The sequence below is a fragment of the Odocoileus virginianus genome, chromosome 1 (genome assembly GCF_023699985.2).
Source record: "Odocoileus virginianus isolate 20LAN1187 ecotype Illinois chromosome 1, Ovbor_1.2, whole genome shotgun sequence".
NCBI lineage: Eukaryota > Metazoa > Chordata > Mammalia > Artiodactyla > Cervidae > Odocoileus > Odocoileus virginianus.
Window position 1 is genome coordinate 77,187,334 of NC_069674.1, and position 23,658 is coordinate 77,210,991.

The following is a 23,658-nucleotide window of genomic DNA, read 5'->3' on the forward strand; positions in this document are numbered from 1 at the left end:
CAACCTCTCATCATAACAAAATTAACTGCATTTCAAATGCTTTATAATGTAAATCTCTAATTACACTACATTCTGTACATGGAGTATTAAAATGAAGATTGATTACTACTATATGTTTTCCAGAGCTTCAGATCACTAGCAATTTGAGGAATGATTCAATAACTACTTATCTAAAGCCATGTGAAATATAATGATCCTTTTAATAGTGGCACAGTCTTTACTAAATTATTTTGAGATAATAAAGATATTTTATGTTTAGACTCTTGAAATACCTAACCACAAAATCACAGAAATCACTATTATTGTTTTTTATTCCTCTCTCATTGATTGATTATCCTTGGCCTAGAAAACCTTGGAACATGATATTAAAACAGTTCAGAGTTGCTTTTATCTAAACATACTCACAGTAAATAAAAACAGATCTTCTTCATAAAGCTATGTCACATAAATAGCTTACTTCAAATTAAATGAAATTAACAAAATTTCCTTGGAAAGTAGGACCATGGTCCTTCTGTATAAACTGTAGAAGTGTTTGGTTCTTTAGAAAATGCTATTAAGAACTAACTGATAAAGGATGGCAATTGAATTAAGTGTCAAGAAACATACAGTCATCTACGATGATAAATCTCATGAATGGACTTTCATAAATACAATATTTTTACTAAATGTTATAATTTTATGAGGTTGACTTTTCAATTCTATAAATTATTTGATAATAGAGGCATACTTTGATGGTGATTAGGTGATTTTCCAAATGCATTATTAAGAAAACCTGAGGTTACTGATGTGCATTTGAGTGAGCATTTAAGGCATCAGCTCATGCCATAAATGGGAGAACTGGTTGAAAGCAAAGCAAATAAACTTTTTCTAAACACAATATTATTTTATTAGAAACATTACTATCATTTTAATTTATTTCACACTGAATAAATTAATGCACATTTATTTTGTCAAAAGGAAAACTAATGTTGTGATGTGGGTCTTTTATGAATTATCATGAAACTCTCTACAATTAGATATATAAGTACTTTAAATCTTGACTTTAGTTTGACCTTCTAAAAAGTAAATTAATGACTAACCCTTTAAAAGTAGCCTCTATGCCTGGAGACTAAGTTATGTGATTAGTGCTGACTTTTATTAAAAAAAAAAAAACAAAACAGTGGGGACTTGCCTTCTCCCTGTCATGTCAAAATACACCACTTACTAGATTATAAATTAAAATTCAGTCCAACTTATTAAGAGTGACTTATTTTAGTCTTTTTTTTTCCTTTCACTTGAGGAAAGAGGAGAATGATGAGCATAATCCCTTTTAACTTCAACTCTTCTACCGTCACTGACTACTCCCTCATAAGGGTATTTACTGTTCTTTAGGAAGTTAAGGTTTTATTTGCCATCTCATAAAATTTTTTCAACCAAAAAAATAGAAACAGCAGTTCTATAAGTTAGCTCTAGTGTTTCTTACATTTCGTTCAACTATAACTTTTCTTGACTGTTTTAATTTGAAACTCCAGCAAACTGTTCTTAAGGAGAAAATAAAACACATAAAAATTCCTTTCATTGTTTATAGCTTTAGACTAAGCTACCTCAGTTAACTAAACAGTTCATTTAAGTCTCAATTTACCTCACTCTCCTGGGTCTGCTGCTTTCTTAATTCAAACTCTATACACCATTCAAGATAGAGGATCAAAAAGAAAACCTGTTAAATAGAAGAAAATTCATTTGCTACAAATGAAATTAATGTTGTGTGGATATGGGCAGGTTCAAAGAATATTGACCTAACTTCAGATTTATAATTTTTAAAATATGGAATAAAATAAACATAAAATCTATAGAAATAAATGGTTTGAATTTGTGCCAGGCAACTGCATGTGAAAATATTTTGATAGTTATACAAGGGTCTAAAAGTATTAACTAATTTATGCATATATGTATATGTATATAGGCATATATTTCTATTATGAACATGTATTTTATGTTGAATATAATGCTAAGAAAAAGTAAAGTAACTATTACAATACATTTTGATGTCACTATGTACATTATACCTCAAAACTTTTCCAAATTTTTATATTATACTTTAGTTCCTTGTTTTTTATTTCAGTAACAGCACATGTGTAGCAGATTAAATGATCCTAAATAAGTAGCAATTTTAAAAAACATAAACAAATATGCAAAAGTGCATACCTGTTCACTGGGAGGGGATATATTTTTGAGAATATGCATGTAGCTTTATGTAGTCAGTTATAAACTGCACAACTATCCAAATAAGTAGTCTACTGAATTAAGAATATTATCATAAAATCTTAGGAAGTTAATAACTGTTAAATGATGCTCTGCGATCTTAAACTGGGTCAGTAATAATCAATGTTCTATTAATTCAGAACTTCCCAGTATTAAACCAATATATCCTAATATTTAGGGCTAATTTTCAGCCAACGTCTTTTACTGAACATTAAGAACATATATATGTATCTAATAATCATACTTGTTTACATATTTTGAAGTGTAGATATTAAGAAACTATAACACAAATAATATGATTTTTTTCACCCTTCAGTCTGAAAAGATTTGTTTTGAAGTTAATCCTAATATATTAATCACAGTGAAATAGCAAAGGTAAACTACTAAACACCAAATTGATGAGATCAATTAAAAAAATTTCTGGTTTTCACAGACATTTGTCTACATGTCTGAAGTCATTTTGATTTTTACCAAACACTAATTAAATATTATATTATCTTACTGCTATTTTTTGAAAAATACTTTAATATTATTTCCTATTTTATAATAATAAAATAACATATAATAATAATTCAAGATTTTAATCATAGAGAACCACTATGACAAGAAAAGTATACTAGCAAGGAAGTGGTAAGAGCTATAGAGAAAAATGAGGCCTCTATTATCTAGAATTTAATTCAGATGACCATTATATCTGCTTCTGTAGGGCAAGAATCCCTTAGAAGAAATGCAGTAGCCATCACAGTTAACAAAAGAGTCTGAAATGCAATCTCAAAAATGACAGAATGATCTTGGCTTGTTTCCAAGGCAAGCCATTCAATATCACAGTAATCCAAGTCTATGCCCCGACCAGTAATGCTGAAGAAGCTGAAGTTGAATGGTTCTATGAAGACCTACAAGACCTTCTAGAACTAACACCCAAAAAAGATGTCCTTTTCATTATAGGGGACTGGAATGCAAAAGTAGGAAGTCAAGAAACACCTGGAGTAACAGGCAGATTTGGCCTTGGGCTACAGAATGAAGCAGGGCAAAGGCTAACAAGCTTTGCCAAGAGAACACACTGGTCATAGCAAACACCCTCTTCCAACACAAGAGAAGATTCTACACATGGACATCTCCAGATGGTCAACAATGAAATCAGATTGATTATATTCTTTGCAGCCAAAGATGGAGAAGCTCTATACAGTCAGCAAAAACAAGACCAGGAGCTGACTGTAGCTCATATCATGAACTACTTATTGCCAAATTCAGACTTAAATTGAAGAAAGTAAGGAAAACCACTAGACCATTCAGGTATGACCTAAATCAAATCCCTTACAATTACACAGGGAAAGTGACAAGCAGCTTCAAGGGATTAGATCTGATAGATAAGAGTGCCTGAAGAACTATGCATGGAGGTTCATGACATTGACAGGAGGCAGTGATCAAGACCTTCCCCAAGAAAAAGCATTGCAAAAAGGCAAAATGGTTGTCTGAAGAGGCTTTACAAATAGCTGTGAAAAGAAGAGAAATGAAAGGCAAAGGAAAAAAGGAAAGATATACCCATTTGAATGCAGAGTTCCAAAGAATAGCAAGGAGAGATAAGCAATCCTTCCTCAGTGATTAATGTAAAGAAATAGAGGAAAACAATAGAATGGGAATGATTAAAGATTTCTTCAAGAAAATGACAGATACCAAGGGAATATTTCATGGAAAGATAGGCAGAAATGCTATGGTCCTAACATAAGCAGAAGATATTAAGAAGAAGTGGCAAGAATACACAGAAAAACTATGCAAAAAAGACCTTCATACCATATAATCACAATGGTGTGATCATTCACGTAGAGTCAGATGTCCTGGAATGTGAAGTCAAGTGGGCCTTAGGAAGCATCACTATAAACAGTGCTAGTGGAGGTGATGGAATTTTGGTTGAACTAGTTCAAATCCTACAAGATGATGCTGTGAAAGTGCTGCACTCAATATGCCAGCAAATTTGGAAAACTCAGCAGCAGCCATAGGACTGGAAAAGGTCATTGTTCATTCCAATCCCATAGAAAGGCAATGCCAAAGAATGCTCAAACTACCACACAACTGCACTCATCTCACACGCTGGCAAAGAAATGCTCAATATTCTCCAAGACAGGCTTTAACAGTACATAGACCACAAGCTTCCAGATGTTCAAGCTGGCTTTAGAAAGGTAGAGGACCAGAGATCAAATTGCCAACATTTGATACATCACTGAAAAAGGGAGACAGTTCCAGAAAAATATACTTCTGCTTTATTGATTACGCCAAAGCCTTGACTGTGTGGATCACAACAAACTGTGGAAAATTCTTAAAGAGATGGAAATACCAGACCACCTTACTTGCCTCCTGAGAAATCTGTATGCAGGTCAAAAAGCAACAATTAGAACTGGACATGGAACAACAGACCGGTTCCAAATAGGGAAAGGAGTACATCAAGGCTGTATATTGTCACCCTGCTTATTTAATTTATGCAGATTACATCATGACAAGTGCTGGACTGGATGAAGCACAAGCTGGAATCAAGATTGCTGGGAGAAATATCAATAAACTCAGATATGCAGATGACACCACCCTTATTGTTGAAAGCAAAGAAGAACTAAAGAGTCTCTTGATGAAAGTGAAAGAGGAGAGTGGAAAAGCTGGCTTGAAACTGAACATTCAGGAAACTAAGATCACGGCATCTGGTCCCATCACTTCGCTGCAAATTGATTGGGAAACAATGGAAACAGTGACAGGCTTTATTTTCTTGGGCTCCAAAATCACTGCAGATGGTGACTGCAGCCATGAAATTAAAAGATGCTTGCTCCTTGGAAGAAAAGCTATGACTAATCTAGACAGTATTTTAAAAAGCAGAGACATTACTTTGCCAACAAAGGTCCATCTGGTCAAAGCTATGGTTTTTCCAGTAGTCATGTATGGATGTGAGAGTTGGACTATAAAGAAAGCTGAGCACCAAAGAATTGATGCTTTTGACCTATGGTGTTGGAGAAGACTCTTGAGAGTCCCTTGGACTGCAAGGAGATCCAACCAGTCTATCCTAAAGGAAATCAGTCCTGAATATTCATTGGAAGGACTGATGATGAAGCTGAAGCTCCAAAGTTTGGCCTCCTGATGCGAAGAACTGTTTCATTTGAAAAAACCCTGATGCCGGAAAAGATTGAAGGTGGGAGGAGAAGGGGACGAGAGAGGATGAGATGGTTGGATGGCATCACAGACTCAATGGACATGAGTTTGCGTAAGCTCTGTCTGGGAGTTGGTGATGGACAGGGAAGTGTGGAAGGAAGCCTGGTGTGCGGCAGTCCATGAGGCTGCAAAGAGTCGGACACGACTGAGTGACTGAACTGAATTGAACTACTATTTAGAAAGCCTGTCTTTAATAAATGAGTACTTTTTTTCTCATGTATGTAAATAGTATCATTATAAAATAGTTTATTTCATCAAACTCAGTTTTAATAGACTTATTTCTTATGTTGCTTTCCAAAGAGAATAACGAAAAACAACCCCAAAAAGTATTATTCTTCAAATCACATTTGGCCATCACAGTCATTATTTCTTAAATCTGTACATTCTGACAGAAATAAAATTGACAGAAATAAAATTTCTCAATTTAGGTTATGGAAATTACTCTCAGAAATAGACATTAAAGGGTTCCAAAAATCTTAAAAATAGCTATCAAAACAGCAATCAGTGAAGCAAAACATATTCTTGTAAAAATCAGCTCATGAATACCATCTGCCTTGCAATAGGATCCTGGCTTAAACTCTGGAACAAAAATATTTTAATAAGGAATCTGTCTATTACCAAAAAAGTTCCAAAATTGTTCAACAAGTATAAGGGTAGGAAAAATCAGCTGTAACACTTGGCAGTTTATGTATTTTTAAGACCCGACAGAGGTGATAACATTTTAAATGTAGCTTATTTTAGTGCAAAAAGTTGCATGTATCACTATTGATAAAACATGTGCTATTTCTGAAATGTATTTCTTTTTTGATAGAAAAATCTTTTTTTTAAAGACAGATAAATTGTAAAGGGTATGTCTAGCTCTGAAAAAATTCTTTGAATGTACACTGCTAGTTCTTTCAATGGCTGTTACTTTCTCTCCTGATTTTGTAGAGAATGTTCTACATTTTCTTTTTTGATGTTCTTGATCATTTGGGGTCATGATATAAAAAGTCTCACTGTGTAAAAGAACTATGCCAAAGCCATTGACTGCGTAGATCAGAACAAACTGTAGAAAATTCTTAGAGAGATGGGAATACCAGACTATCTTACCTGCCTCCTGAGAAATCTGTATGCAGGTCAAGAAGCAACAGTTAGAACTGAACAAGGAACAACAGACTGGTTCCAAATAGGGAAAGGAGTAGTCAAGGTTGTATACTGTCACCCTGTGTGAAAGTGAAAGGAAAAGTTGCTCAGTCATGTCCAATTCTTTGCGACCCCATGGACATACAGTCCATAGAATTCTCCAGGCCAGAATACTGGAGTGGGGTAGGGATTGAACCCAGGTCTCCTGCATTGCAGGCGGATTCCCTACCAGTTGAGCCACAAGGGAAGCAGAGTACATTATGTGAAATGCCAGGGTGGATGAAGCACAAGCTGGAATCAAGAGTGCTGGGAGAAAAATATCAATAACCTCATACTCAGTGACACCACCCTTATGGCAGAAGAAGAACTAAAGAGCTTCTTGATAAAAGTGAAAGAGGAGAGTGGAAAAGCTGGGTTGAAACCGGACATTCAGAAAACTAAGATCATGGCATCTGGTCCCATCACTTTATGGCAAACTGATGGGGAAACAATGGAAACAGTGACAGACTATTTTCTTGGGCTCCAAAATCACTGCAAATGATGACTGCAGCCATGAAAATAAAAGACGCTTGCTCCTTGGAAGAAAAGCTATGTCCAACCTAGACAGCATATTAAAAAGCAGAGACATTACTTTGCCAACAAAGGTCCATCTGGTCAAAGCTATGGTTTTTCCAGTAGTCATGTATGGATGTGAGAGTTGGACTATAAAGAAAGCTGAGTGCCAAAGAATTGATGCTTTTGAACTGTGGTATTGGAGAAGACTCTTGAGATTCCTTTGGACAGCAAGGAGATCTAACCAGTCCATCCTTAAGGAAATCAGTCCTGAATATTCATTGGAAGGACTGATGCTGAAGCTGATACTGCAATACTTTGGCCACCCGATGTGAAGAACTGTTTCATTTGAAAAAACCCTGATGCTGGGAAAGATTGAAGGCAGGAGGAGAAGGGGATGACAGAGGATAAGATGGTTGGATGGCATCAGTGACTTGAAGGATATGTGTCTGAGCAAGCTTTGGGGTGAGTGATGAACAGGAAAGCCTTGTGTGCTGCAGTCCATGGGGTCATAAAGTGTCAGACACGACTGAGCGACTGAACTGAGCTGTATAAAAGAAAAAGGGCATGAAGAACACATTTTGGTGCTCTGGTTTATGAAAATTTCATAGATGTGATGCTAGAGATAACCCCCCCCCACACACACACAAATGCTGGATTGACCTATATTTTAGAAAGTATACTGTCATCCTTTTATCAAAAGAAGAAAAATGTAGAAGGAGAAAGCAGAAGAAAAACCTCAACTCCACAAAAGCTACAGTGAAAGAATGAATCAAATCTCATCTATTTGTTTTGCTTTTTTTTTTGGTGTTATTTTAAGTGGGAGTGAGGAATTGGTGAATTCACCTAAATTAAAAGCAGTTTGATGGAAAAAGCGGCCTGTTCATTCATTGATTCATCATTTAATTTACTGCTATGGAGAACCTATGTGAGCCAGGCATTTTTCTGTGTACGTAATAAACATACAAATGCGATCATGTAAAACAAAAATCTCCACCCATAAATTCTGGTTGGGGAAGCAAAGACAATAAATGAAACAATAAAGGAAAAGACACTGTACTTTTTGACAATATGTGATATGGTGAAAAATCACAAAATGCATGAGGATCAGACTGTTAGAAAGGTAGGTGGTTTTCAACTAGTCAGTCAAGAATGGCCTCAACACCCAAAAGGAATAAATTTAAAATGGTTATAAAGAACAGGAATCTAAAATTCCTAGAGTAGCACCATTATATACGCCATAGACTAGGAAAGACAAACAGTTACTACGAGATTTGAGAATTTTTTTCCTACTATCCCATAAAGTAAACGTCTTTAGTAAGTTTTTGTTGAGGTAATAGAGAAATAGCCGAATGTACCTCCGTGAGGAAAGGGAATCAAGGTTACTGGATATCTGCAATTGCCAGATAGGATGGAAGGTTGTGTTACTTTCAATCATTATAGATGATTTGATCACTCTATACTAGTGTCCACTCATTTTTAACTGTTTGACTCCCATGAAACATTTTAATTGAAGAATTCCACTGATAAAAATTAGAAATAAATCTGTGTGCATACTATCTTTCATCAAAAAGCTTATTTCTTTTTGTGCTTTTTCTAAATCAGAATGAAAATACATTATTTTCAAGTGGTATCTAAATAGCAAGCTCAACCCCATGAGAAGGAGTACATTTCTGAATATTTTAGTTGTATCTTTTGGGAATTTTTCCGGGGAGCAAACAGAAAAATTCAAGGAAAAAGGTGGCAATTTTTTTTTTTCATCTTTACACAAAGTTAAAATTGTATATTTGTAAAAGGAAGAAGACTACATGATAAAAGTGTTTGGTTATATAAAGTTGCCAAAAATAGAATTTAGCTTGGGGGCTGTGACTTTGACATCAAAATGACAAAGTCTGGAAAAGAGATATAGTTCAGCTCTTGCAGACATAAGGGAATATTACATAACAATAAAAAGATGTCAGATAACTCCCTGCACCAGTTAGGCCCACTGTGTACTATTTTATGATTTTATGTTAATTATTGCTAATCTAAACAATTAAATGTATAAGATACCTCAGGGTTAAGTGTGAACTCAAAGTGCCAGTGAAACACTAACCAGATGACACAGGCTCCTGGCGTGGAATTTCTGTGTCAAAAGTGTAACTACAATTCCATGATGGAAAACTCTATCAGTTAAAGGATCTCAGATGGTTGGATTCCTACAGAGTGGGAAAGGAATAAATTTAAATCTATGATGTTCCAAATTTCAGAATTAAGACAAATGTTTGGAAACTCCAGGAAAAGAGATTTTATTCATATGGAAGAATTTTGTAATAATGAAAGCTCTCCCATAAGCTTGTGAGATAGCTGCTAAGAAAAAATAACTGCATATGGAAAGAGGACCAAAAGCAGACAAACCACAAAACAGACCACATTTGCCTATGAACAAACAAAAAGGGCCATATAGTGCTTTGATGTGTCTTATTGGTTAAAAAAACAAAACAAAAAAACCAAGCTTTGTTGGAGTGCTGATCCTTAGTACCTCAGAATGTGAAACCACTCAGACACAAGATATTTACAGGTAATCAAGTTAAAACAGATCTTTAGTGCTGACCTAATCAATAAGACCAGTGTCTGATAAAGAGGGGAAATTTGGACGTAGAGACAGCCATACAGAGAGGGAAGACAAGGTAAAGAGACACAGGGAGACCATCTTCTGAAAGACAAGGACTGCTGGAGGCTAGTAGAAGCTAGGAGAGAGGCCTGCAACAGAAAGAACAAACCCTGCTCACACCATGATTTTGGACCTTTAGTCTCTAGAACTGTGTCAGTACATTTTTGTGGCTTAGCTTGCCGAGTTTGTGGTACTTTGTTACGAGAGCCCTAGCAAATGAATACAAGAGTGGGGCAAGAACAAAACGATCACAGTGATGGGAGGTCAAGCATGAACTCTGCCTTATCCTGTATGTTTATAGAGTTTACCACAGTGTTTAAAAAAAAACCAATGGATGGATGAATGTGATAATGAGAGAATGCAAGCAAGTTAAAAAAATGAATAAACCTCATTGACGGGATTAAATTAGAATTTGGGGGAAAACAGAGGAAATGACAAGAAAAAAAGACAGACACAAAGCATGGTACTGAATTAGCAAAAAAAAAAACAAAAAACAAAAACACCCAAATCAGAAAATGTTCCATAAGCCTCAGAAGAGACAAACAGAGAATAACTGTGAAGTGCCAAGTTTAGCATTCTAACTGGCCAGGTTACAGGTTCATTAAGGAATCATGATACAGGCACGAGCCTACCCTGGGCTTGTTGCTCATTTGTAAGGCATCTGGACTGTCTAATAGCTAAATATTGTTTAACCTGTGCTCAGTGGTGCAAATAGCTATATAAAAACAAAGTGGAACTAACACTTTAAGTATAGGAAGTATCAGTACAGATTATCAAAAGGACTTAATAGAATGGGTCTAGACTGTGGCAATGAAAAGGTAATCAGCTGGAGTCTTTTAATGCATGTCTTAACCCACTGCTTCCATGCAATCCTTCCTCTAATACATTTATTCAGTAAATATTGAAGGCCTGCTTTGTGTCAGGTGCTGTTCTAGGCTCTTGGATTATAGCGAAAGTTCCTGCTTTTGTAGAGGTTATATTCTACAGGGTAAAGTAGATGATATTTGATTAAATATGTACTAACACATTAATATACATGTTTGGAGGGTGCAGGAATTCAAGGTGATAGGTTTATTTAGAGACTGAAGTAAGGAGAACTTCTCTGTGGAAGTGAAATTTAACCCGAAATCTGTACACAGGAGTGAGTCAGACAACCATCTGGGGAAAGAGAGCTCTGAACAGGCTCCCTGGGTGGGGATGAGGCACACCCAAAGACCAGCAAGGTCAGTGGTTGGAGCAGAGTGAGAAGGAGGGGTAAATGTGGAGAGTGACTGATGAGGCTGTGAGACAGGCAAAGACCAGATCACAAGGGTCCTTGCTAAGAAATCTCTAATATACCCTAACGGATTTCTGAGAATCTACTGGAGAGCGTGTGACATAATCTTATGTACACTTTAGAAAATCAGTTTAGAGGTGCAGTTTAGAGAATAGACTGTAAGGAAGGCAAGAGTGGAGGAGTCCAGGGCCTAGGGCATAATGTAAATAAAAGATGATGGTGGCTTGGGTAAGGCTTCCCACAGGCAAGGGAAGTAAAGCCAAACCTGAACTGAGCAAATTAGATCCTCTGGGACCTATCCCTTCCTTATCTTTCATTTATAGTAAATCCTTTTCTCCTCCTCTTTGTTTTCTGTCTGTTCATCAGTCTGAACCCTTGTATATCTGTATCCTCTAGAATGACTTCCAGTTTGCTCTTCATGGTCCAACAGAGATCTCACCTTCCTGTTTGAGAACTTCCTCCCTTGAAACCTTTCCTGGTACTTCCAGGAAGAGAACTTACTACAGAATTTCATGCAGTATAAAACTGATCTTTCATGCTGAATTATATGTGTTACTATGTCATCTCAATGTTGATTGGATGGTGTAATTTTTTTTTCAATTTTATTGGTTTGAGAAAATTAACAATATGGAAATTACTGAGCTAAATAAACTTGCATCACCATGAATATCACTTAGATTATTCTTTTCAGTACAACTAATATTTAGTAATTCATGTTTATAATTGAGAGACTGGTTTTAGTTTAAAATGAACACAAGGAATGTTTAGAAATTTTCCAAGAAATAAATTATAAAATTCCCATCTTAAATCAGAGTATCTAAAGTGCTAAGAACATTTCCTGTATATAAAATTGTCTACCTTATGAATACAATAAAACAGTGTTTTTGAGTTTGTATACAATTATTCCATATTAAAGCCTGCACTGAGTGTGACCACTTAGAAAAAGGAGCTACCTGATTGTGTTCCAAAGCTCAATACATTTAGGATTTTTCAGGCTCAGACTATTATTTAGTAATTCTATCCAACTTCTTCTAGGATTAAATAGTTAAACAATATCACCATTACAATCAATAACACAATACATACAACCCACTGTATCTTTCATTTCATACTTCTAAAACCCAAGAGAATTCTGTGAGGAAAAATATTGACACCTTGAATCTCTTCTATACCTGAGTTCATTTGAATTAAGAGTATAAGGTGAAATGTTAAATTAGTGGTCAATACACCACGTGGGGAAGGCTGTTCTCTCTGTGACAGAAGTCTTGAGTTCAACTTTAAAATACTGCTAAAAAATGTATTTTCAAATATTTCTAGATAACTCTTTAGGTGAATTCACAGGTCGCTGCAGTAAAAATAAATACCTATACATTACAACTAAGTTAAAAATATTTCTAACAATATATATAATTCTAGAAACAAAGCCATACACAAAAACTGAATGAAATCTAAATGTAGCAGTGTTTCCCTGACTTACAAGTTATGATAAATAAATTAAAAAAAAAAAAGTTATGCCCTCTATCCCCCATGTGAAGACAGTTTATACACCCTTTTTGAGAAAGTACATAATAACAAAATGCCCCTACGAAACTGGAACACTTAAATAAGGATTTTAATTTATTAGTATGACTATTAATATGCCTATATACCTAAAAATTGGCTTACATTTACATACAATGGCACGTTTTTCAGCCCACAGCCAGTGTTTAACACATTTGGGTCAGTTTCAATAGAGTAATTTCTCAGAAAAACCTATTTAAAAGCTTCAGGGTTTTAAGATCTACAGTTCAGAAATCAGTGTAATTAGGGGAACTTTTAATATAAACATAAATCTTGTTTTAAATAGAACTATTAATTTATCAATAACCTTCTAATGATATATATTAGGTTTTCTTGAAGTAGATAACCTGCTTTTTTACCTGATTATTAACATTCCTTATTCCCCGGTATAGAGATCTTCATAAATATGTCTAACATTCCTATATATGCACCTTTCACTTTGAAGTATATTTTAAATAAACTCAAATTATTAAACTTAAAATAATTATCAATTAAACCTATTTGAAGAAACATAAAAACATTAATTTTTCTTCTGTAGGCACTAAGATTAAGGCTTACTTGACATTAGATTCAGGAAATTGCCAGAAACAAAATAAGCATGGATGAACTATGAAGATTAAATTATACTTTATGCCCTAGAAATGCTTTATTTTGAGCAGCAAAGATTAACATTCTGGCAGAGGAAGAATAGATTGATTAAATGATCTTCAAGGATCCTCCCACTAAGAATTCCAGTATCCATGGGTTTAAATTTTTGGTCATCCTTTGTCTTATCTATTTATGTTCAATACTTATTCTACCATATGTGAGTATTAGTTATATTCACTGAAATCAGCCTACACTTTTCTTATTTTGTCTTTTTTTTTTCTTTGTATTTCTACATGGATGCACACTTTTCTGCTTCCCCACCTCTTCACCACCCCCCACCCCCACCCCGGCCAAATTTTTGAATGAAATAGTCCTCACTGAAATTTAGAATTAGGCACCAGGAGTGTCAATGGCCTCCTAAAGTCTGCAAACACACAGTTAACATCAACTCAGCCATTGTCTTCTAACTGAAAAGAAGCACTCTTACCGTGTAGCCCTCGGTATACTGAAAAGGAGCCCTGGAACTTTCGTCTGCTGTTGGACTCAGAGGCTTGGGGTCAGACATGGAGCGCTGCATCATCTTGGCTGTCTTAGGACTTGCTGGGGGAACTTTAGCCATATCTGGATGCAGTACTTTCTGTGGACTTATATCATCAGGGAGGGGTTTCTCATAAGGTACAAAGGCTGATTCTAAGGCTTTGCCTGGTGAAAGTGGTGAGATGGGAGAATAAAGGACTTTTGGAGATTTGGGTGGGGAAGGAGCCAGCTGTAGTGTGGAATCTGCCCGGAGGTGAGATGAATAACCAATTTCTAAAGGTGTTGGGCGTTTCTTGTCTTTGGGTGGAGAGGTGGCACTCAGATATTGAGGACTCTGTGTGTCTGAATCTGCTTCTGTTTGACATCCTAAACTGCCCCCTTTGTAAGTCTTTTCAGGTGCTGAAATGTGTTTAATTATTTCTACCTTGGCATCCACGCGTGCCCGTATCGAAGGTGTTCTTATGGTTCCGACTGGTTCAGTTTGCACAGATATCTCTGCTACTGTTTGTACGGCTATGCTGGAGACTTTGGAAGGGGGTTTGGCCTTGTCCGCCTCTGCAGGGCTGTCGCCGTATTTCCCTACTCGAGCTTTCCTCCTAGATCTAGCAGGCATGTCCCATTCATCCTGATCTTCGTCATCCGTTTGGACACTTGTATCGACACTCTTTTTAGTTCTCCTTCTCCTACTCACGTAACTCCGATCTGCTGAATCTTCATCGTCAGTCTGTACCCCACTGTCCACTATCTTTTTAAAGCAGCGGGAGTCATCTGCCAGATTATCCCCCATCTCGTCGTACTGGCCGCGGACTTTAGCTCCAGAACTTCTCTTCTTGGGTTGTTTCTCCTCTTTGACGATTACATCTGTCAGAGGTATTTCTGAAACAGTACTCAGAATGCCAGGTGGGGCAATGTACTGAGTCACCCCGTCAGACTGAACCGTGTACCATCCCTGGCTCTGTGGTATTTCAATCGCCACCACAGCTGAGGCCGTGGTGGTTGCATCTTCGGTTGCCCAGAACTGACCACCTTCTGGGGCAACATACTGACCTTCCAGAATGGCCTGCTCTGCAGTAGTCTGTGGAGAGGCAGTTCCGGAAGGGTCGTAGTTATACTGGTAGACCTGGCGGATCTTCTGCTCCTCCAGCTGCTGGTGAAGCTGTTGCTGCAGCTGCTGGATCTGTTCCAGCTGCAACTGTTGTTGCGCTAGTGTCTCCTGCCTCATCATGAACTGGGCTTGCCGCTCCTCCTCCTGCTGGTAGAGGAGGTGCTGCTTCATTGACTGCAGCTCCTCCAGCTTCTTCTGAACCATGATCTTTTCCTGTTCTCGGAACCTTTGAATCTCCTGCCGTTCCCACTCCAACTCCTCAGCAAAACGCTGTTGCTTGATCTTTTCCAGTTCCAAGAGCTCACGCTCCAAATCTAGCTGCTGTTGTTGCTTATCTTCCTCGGGGATGATTAAAAGCGCACTTTCCTCTCCCACCACCTCGGGAAATACTTCAGACGCTGTGGTCAGGGTGGGAACCGAGTCCATTGTCTCAGCCGTGAGAGTCTCCATAGTGATAGTCTGCAAACTGGCACTGATATCAATACCAGTGACTTCAATGTCTGTTTCGGATGCACCAGTTGTTAGGAAATAGGATCTAGGCATGGGCTGACTTTGGTGCAGGGCGGATAAGGAAGTCACGGCGTCATTTGTGTGCACACCAGACAAATCCCTCATGGTGGTGCTGAAAATGGAACCAGGCTGTGTGGTGATAGCAAACGTGGAAGGAATTGGAGTTGCTACTGAAGAATAGACAACCCCATTAGATGACCTCAAAACGCTCCCCACACCATACTGGGGTCCTGGAGGTGGAGTCATTCTTGCTGTGGAATACTGCGGGGTACTAATCCCAACTCCTGAAATGACTTGTCGAGTTTCTGGATATGGACCTGTAGTCTTGCTTGAATAATCCATTACCTCACCTGAAATACAGGGGAGAGTTATAGTCCAGTTCCTAGAACGAATGATGCTTTTGGGGTTGGAAAGCCCTCTCAGTCTTGAAGAACATAATGAACAGGACTGCATGCAGGTTATCAACCTACTCAGGTGCAGAATAAAAGCAATGTTGAACATGCAGGCACATGCAGGCGACTTTGGGTGGAACAAATTTTTTTAAAAAATGGAGAAACAAAAGTGCACATGTACTCCAAAATATATTGCCAAAACATCCAAAGAAAGGTAAAAAAATAACAAAACTGAAAATAAGACCACATTGTCATCCTGAAATGAGATGAGGAACACCATGATATTTCAAGGAAAGGTCTGTTGCTACATCATACTGACCTGTAGTAATTCTCCCTGAAGTAAGATCTACTGCTGCATCAGTTCCTCCAGAATAATCAAAAGCGTTCTTACTTTTATAGAAAAAATGTCCAGCTTCTGCTAAATTAGTGTCAGACATGGAAGGTTTCATTCCCCCAATCCCTCTATAACCATATGGCCCTGATCGATCATATTGATAGTGATCATCCCTATAACCAAAACGATCCTCAGGAAGAGTGGTTGCAGGCTGCTGTGCCGTGCAGCTTCTTCCAAAGGGTAACTTATAAACCACATCACAGCACACGGCTCTTCTTCCGGCAGTCAGATCAACAGGTTTTTCATCATCTTCTATTATTTTAGTCACCACATTTGAAGAAGCTTCATCCATTGTTACAACAGTTTTATGAGCTTTGGAGGTACTGAGATCCACCACTTCCCCATCAGTGATGCTCTGGGATGTGGAGCTATCAGTCCATCCATTTGTGACACCAACAGGAGGTGCAGTAACAGGTTTTGTAGGAGCTGATGTCACGGCATGTGCAGAAGTACTTAAAGATAAATTTATTGGTGCTTCCTCCCTAATTGTAGGAAAGATCTGGCCACTTGGCACTCTGTGTGGTGGCTCCACATGCTTTGATGTAGTAAGCTGGAGTGGTGCTGCTGCTGCAAGTTCTGGACCCACTAGGCTTTCTGTGCCTGTAGTGTAACTTGCAGTAGCTGTGCATGTGACAACAGTCACTGTCTCGGTGACCAGGGGTGTAGGACTCACTCCTGATGAAGTTGCACTGAGATTTATAATTGAGGGCTGGACAGCACTAATTTGTCTCCCATACATTTCACTTGTTGTGGTCTGCCTCTTCACATCCACTGCAGAGGCAGAAAGATCCATACATTTTTCAGTTACTTTAACATCTACTTTGGGTACTGTACGCAGATCAATGGCATCACCAACAAGTTGCAACTGGACATCTTCTTTATGCTGCTGCTTCTCTAAACGGAGGTGATCTAGAGCAAGAGGCTCTGGAGGAAAGGATATAGAGACACTGCTGAGACCAACACTAGGGACTGTACTTCTTGCTGTTGGAACTTCAGCCTTGGAAACTTCAGTTGGGTGAAACTGTGTAACTGAAGCTGAAGTTGCTTGAAATGAAGACAGTGTTGTGACTGGGATAGCAGCAAATGTCTCCAAAGCTCTGGAGATGTACAGGCTCTGTTGTGAAGAAGTTGATATTTCTGCAGCTGTCATAGGAGGAACTACAGAAAATACTGGTTCGATGGAAATCAGATCTTTGGGGGGTGATCCCAACGGCCAACTGGTAATAGCTTGACTAGGTGAAGCATCTGTTGGAGTGCCAGGTTCAGATGGCAATGTGATAACCACATAAGTTTCCATAAGAGACTTGGAAAATCTTGGCGAGGACTTGTTAGATTGAGGGGAAAGTGGAGAGGTAGGGGAAGGCAATTTATAGTCTGCTGATGTCACTAAATTTAATGTCATACTTGTAGTTAAAGGTAGACCTGTTGGTTTGGGGTATGTATCTGTTGGTTTTGGGGTAGTGACTGGAGGTTGAGGAACTGCTGGTTTAGGAGCAAGTGGAGGTTTGCTTGGCTCGGGTCTATGTGTAAATACAAGTCCAGATGGAATTAAGGATGGCTTAGGAGGAACAGGAGGAGGTGCAGTGGTATATATTTTTGTCATAGGTAACCCATTACTTCTGGGAGCAGATGTGGTCTCCACTGTGGGAACAGAATCTACTAGAGATGTAGCTGCAGTCACTGGAGCTGTAACCGCTAACTTTTTTTTAGGATGAATAGTTGGTTTAGGTGAGGTAGGAGGAGGAAGAGGTGGTGGAGGGGGAGGAGGGGGAGGGGGAGGAGGTGGGGGAGGGGGAGGGGGTGGGGGCGGGGGCTGGGCTGATGTGTCCAAAGAAGAACTTCGAAGGAATGGACGAGTTTTAGTTGGAAGAGAGAAAACGGGAGGAGTGCCAGATGGTAGCTGAGATGTGGGTTTTGCTTGACCCAAAACCTCTTCAGGTAAAAAGCATGTTGTTGAAACCTGCTCCTTTATTGGAAGGGTTTTTACGGAAGAAGGTGTCTGATCAAACACAGTGTCAGGTAAGCTAATTTCTGTCAGTTCAGCCTCAGACTCCTTCCTAGTATCTCTATAAGCTTCCAAAACTTCCAGAATAAGTCCATCCCCTGTTTCCTTTCTGGCCTTCTTTGCTGCATCTTTTTCAGATATAGATAAGTCAGTAGAAACAGTGTCAGCAATTAGCCCCTCAAGTTTAGTTCCTACAGATTCTATGAGAGAAGGTTTTATATCAGATAAGGAAATCACAATGTGATCTGTACTAGTTCTACCATCCTGTATGGTTGTCTGATCTAAAGGTATACTTATGTCTTCTGGATAGTCTATAATGCTGCCTGGGAAATATGTTGATGAAGAAATTTCCTCAGCATCTTCAAATTTAGCTACAATGTCCACTGGCTCCGTATAAACTGTGGTCATGCTATCCAGGGTAGTAATGGGTGAGGAGCTATCTGTGGTACAAACTGAAGAAACAGATGATGTGAGAGAGGGTGTGTCAGAGGGTGGGACTGATGTAGCACTTTCTGAAGGTTCAGAATAGGTCAAAATCAGTGATTCATGAGCAATTATCTCTTGAATTTCTCTTGTATAATCAGTCACATATTCATCCTCAATTTCGTCTGTTGAAAAATGTTGGGTTATTTTAACATCTGGGATGGAGAGTGTTGTGCTGCTGGTTGAATCTGTAAGAGATGCTCCCGAGAGAACACTTGATGTCAAAGATGCATCAGGCACCCTATCAAAGTCCACAGTGGACTCTGTCATATCGTCTCTGATGAGGGGCTGGGTTGGACTAGATCCAGGTGTTAACTGCATCTGTTGCCTTTTGATGAGTTCTTCATAGGCAGCATCAGCATCTAATAATTTTTTTTCCTCACTGGTTGAAGTTACCATACTACCCAGATCAACAATCTCATGGCTTTCTGGGATGATAAAAGAACTTGAAACGATGTCTTCTTGAGGCAAAACAGCATGTAAATTTTCTAACTCATAAAACTCTTTCTGGAGGTCTGTAATTTTCTGCATGGGATCTTCATAAATCTGTTCTGGAAGTCTCATTTTTTGCTCTCTCCCTCTCTGCTGCAAAAATCCATTTTCTTCTTCTTGCCTGGTGAGCAGACTGCTGTCAACTGAACCATTGTATGTGTCTTCTACTAAAGATTCATAAATATAATCTTCTATTAGCATCCCCCCATACAAAGGCTCTTTTTCAAACATTTCGTCTCGTTCATTTGCAGCTGGAAAAGCTTTATATTTCTGGGTTTTATGCATCATTTCTTCATACATCTCCTCAGCACTTTTTAATGCCTTTTGGCCACCTTCTTTCTGCATAAGAGATTGCTCATCTGTCGGTGAGTATAAAGACACAGCTGTGGGCAATTTATAAACTTTTTGTACTTCGATTATTTTTTCTGGGCTTATTTCAAAGCCTTCTGGGTCTGACTCTATGCTAGGTGAATATTCAGAACACGAAGATCGATGGAGCTCCTCCATTTCTGCAGCCTGGCGTAATTCTTCTGTTGGAGATGCGTCTTCGATGGGAGAGAGGTTACTGGGTGGTGTCTTTGGTCTTTCCCTCCTTCTCTGAGCTCGAAGTTCATCTTTGTCTTTCTTTGATTTCTTACTAGAACTCTTTCTTTGCTGCTGTTCTAATTCCCGTTGCTTTTCTTGCTCCTTTAATAATTCTTCTTCTTCTCTCAATTCTTCTTCCTCTGAAGAATCTTCAATGGTAGGTAAAAGAGGGCCGTGTGATCTATGTCGGGCTTTGCGTTGCTGTTTGCTTTCTCCTTTTTTGTGACTTGGACTACTATCACTGTCTTCGTCCAGAGAAGAAACGGATGTAGGGGATGTGCCAGGAGTGAAGCTGGAAGCATGAAGACTAGAAGACCCTTCCCCCCTTGATCGATCTTCCGGAGAGTCTGTCAGGCTTTCCATTTCTAATTCTGGCTCGTCATCAAAATACAAAGCTGTTTTTTTCTGTGATGGCTCTGTAGAATATTTATCTGCTATCGTGCTGTTGAGTTCAATTGTTTTAAATCGACGGAGTCCTCCTCCTCCGGCAACTACAAGTTCTTCACTCTCCTGACTTTTAGTTTCTCTGTATTTAAGCTCAGGACTTTCATCAAAGGTCTCATCATCTTCATCATGCCAGGAATGGCGTCTTCCTGCATCGTCATCAAAGCTTGCACTACTTTTTCGCGTCAGTCGCCTGTGTTTCCCTCCTGGTCCTTTCCCCTTCCCTCTGGCTTCTTCCTTCTTCTGGCTTTCTATACTACTGCTGATCTCTTTGAGCTGGTTCCTAATGAACTCATCGTCTTCAGAATCTGAAGCATCTTCATCAGCACTCATTTCTATGATTTGCTTTCGAATGAAGTCCTCCTCTTCACCTGATCCTTGGCTGTCTTCCTGTTTATACTCATCACTGCTTGATGAACCAACACTAGGCCTCCCTTTTCTCTGTGGAACAGGTGAGTTTTCGCTTTCACTACTGTCTTCAATTGAATCATAAGGCTGTCTCCTTGTAGCCAACTCGTCAACAAATTCAGGCTTTTCTTGGTCCTTTCTGGAAGGAAGGTCTTGTTGGCTCTCTTTTTTAAAACTGTCTCCTTCTTCTCGACTCTCTTTGAGCTCCTCTTCTGGAACTGTAGATTCCAGTTTTTCCTCTAAACTCTGAGTTTTCTGCTGGTCCTTAGGCTGCTCAGGAGAAACCTCATGGGGCTGTGTTTTCTTTTCTGACTTTTCTTCAACAAGTGTACTTGCCTGAGCTTCTAAAATAGATAGGACTGTACTTTCTAACTTAGCCAAATCTGAGGGGCTGGAAGGGCTGCTTTCTTGTGAAAAGGAATCCTTTTTGAGTCCCTTGAGCAAATCCTTTTCATCACCGGGAATAAGACTTGGAATTTCACCAAGTGAACTTGATATTCCATCAGAAGAATATCCTGTGTCACTAAGACCTTGTGGGCTTTTCGGTTGCTGAGAACTTGAAGTGTCTGATTTGTCATCTTCCTTTTCCTAGCAGGGAGGAAAAGATACAGGAAAACTTAACATGGGTAAACTGATAACACAGCCTCCCCATTACTGTCAAATAACTATTACTAAGGAGAAATTATAGGAATTTTTCAACTATATAATAGTATTTTTAAAAATCTATCAGCACAAAAAATAAAAATAGTTGATACATATTAAGATTAGTTTTCATTTAATTAAGTTTAATCAAATGTCAGTTCTCAAGCACAACTGATTTTATTTCATTGAAGTATCATTTTATATCTCAAAACCATTTTCCTTCAAAAACATGATTATCTTTCTCAGTACATTTACTTTGGGTAAGAAGTCGAATGGCCAAAGAAAATCTTTAGTAAGTTTCTCTTAACTAATTAATACTTTTGGATTATTAGGATAGGCAAACAAAGAATCAGAGAATGGCCTTTGTACTTGGCTATAAACTGTATGGGATATATTTACTTAACAGAAATAAGCAGGTAACATGACCATAATAATATTCATCTCACCTACTGCAAAGGATTCTTTTTTTTTTTTTTGAGAGAGAGAGAGGTCAAACAAGGCATTGCCTTTTAAAGACACTCTGAAAGATGTAAAATGCTATATTTCACTTAGTATGATTGTTAATCTCTATATCACTATTGCTAATCCCTATATCACAATTGTTAAGCTCTGTATCACTTGAAATGAATGTTTAGAAATTGTAAAATTTGAAAAAGCTATGTGATCATTGGTCTGGCTGAAAGCTTCAGCTAAAGAGAAATATCTGTTATTTTTCTAGAGTTATTAGATCACGTCTTCAGCATCCCATCTCAAAGAAATTTAATAAATATCACTTATAAATGTCTACAGACTTGAAAATACTTGAAATTTTACCTTCATTCACATTACTCATTTTACATTCATTTCCATTTCAATATCTGTCTTTATGGATAAAGATATATCTTGAGCACATTATAGGGTAAAATATTTTTGCAGAATTTAAAACATGATCATTAAAAAAGAGTCTGATACATTCTTCACAACATGTAAGCAAAAAACAATGCCTGCCCTTTGGATTACTACAAATTAACTTTCCTGGACCATTCTTGATGTCTTTCTAAAAAAGGAATACTTATCTGCCATTGAGAGATCATAGTAGTTGGGTTGACAAGCACCCAACTACCTGGTTCATTTCTCTTAAGAGCTATAAATTGAAGAGGTAATCACAGGTGAAACAGTGTTCTCATAAACTTTCTAGATGGTTTTTCTAGGGATCTCCACTGTGACTGCTCACATCTCACACAATACCAGAGCACAACATTTTGAGTCCAGTATGCTTTCTACATCTTTACTTTCCTATATTTCCACCTTTCACTAAATACCATAACCACAGGGGTGGGGACCTAAGCTCCTTGTAGAAAACAGGTCAAGAAAATGATCCTTCATAATAAAATTTTGATGGTGTAATTTGTGTTCTTTATTGTGAGTCTACACATATTACAATACATAACAATGTAATAAAAGTATACATATAAGGAGGAAATGCAACTATGGTTATATATAACAATTTATTGAGTATAATAAAGAATAAATTTTAATTTTATACAATGAATTCTGAAGGCTCTATTGGCATTTTACAAAAATAAGATTTGGATCAGACATACACAACATAACAAAGGAAATTAAGATACACAGACAGAAGACTCAAATGCATTAATATCAAAATCCCTACCCTACAATCCCCCTTATATGCTCTTCTGGATGTGTTTATGCTTTCCTTCTTTTCTCAGTGTTATGTTCTACCGACTTCTCCCTCCTGGTTTCTTTCCTCTATACTCCTCATGAGATTCAATCATCATTTACCTATGATGATGCTATGATGATTTTTCACCTAAATGACTTCCTCTCCATATTATAAGGTGGAACAGGTCTGCAAAGATGTTGTTCTACAGGACTGTGGGTCTAAGATAAAGTGTCTGGAGTGTTTAATAAGTAAATCAAGTTAACTGATCAAAGGGCATTTGGCTGAATTGTTTAGCAGGAACAATTGGTCATGTACTTATACCATGATCACTGAAAAAACTCACAGTGTCAATTTCTCTCATACAACTAGCGTAAGTGTGAACTCCCTGGCAGAGGTGAGTGGCCTTCTGCTCCATCACTATTAGCGTACTATCAGATCACACACCAACTAACCCCTTCGCCTCTTTAAGAAACCTGTACATTCCTCTTTTCATCTGCTGCTACTAAAACAATAAGAAAGTTGTTCTTCACATATAGAGGTCAGCATAATGAGGTGCTTATCTCTCTATCCACTTATCCTTTCTGTGGCTATTCACTCTTGTTTGTGAGATATCTGGGTTAAAGTTCTAGTGCAATTTGTATCCATGCAGGTTAACTGGTCAATTACAGATTTAACACCACAAACTCTTGCTTTATGAGTACATTTCTTAAGGAGGGAATAATTTGATCAAAAAAGAAAGAGTATCCAGTACTAAGAGAAGAATATACAGCATAGTATGTAAGTTTGGTCTGATTTTCTCCAATTATTCAAACTTTAA

General features: G+C 38.0%; 1 protein-coding gene across 5 annotated transcripts in view; it reads right to left on the reverse strand.

Moving 5' to 3' along the window:
• The window catches only part of PCLO (piccolo presynaptic cytomatrix protein), a 370,863-nt gene that overhangs the window by 148,173 nt on the left and 199,032 nt on the right, over positions 1-23,658 (reverse strand). For 4 of the 5 annotated variants that reach the window (XM_070469997.1, XM_020878346.2, XM_070469993.1 and 1 more), the window contains exons 5-6: positions 16,045-21,124; positions 13,669-15,683 (exon numbers count right to left, since the gene is read on the reverse strand). In XM_070469997.1, coding sequence (XP_070326098.1) covers positions 13,669-15,683; positions 16,045-21,124 — 7,095 coding nt within the window. The remainder of the gene's footprint in view (positions 1-13,668; positions 15,684-16,044; positions 21,125-23,658) is intronic. The other variant, XM_070470006.1, reaches the window with a different exon arrangement.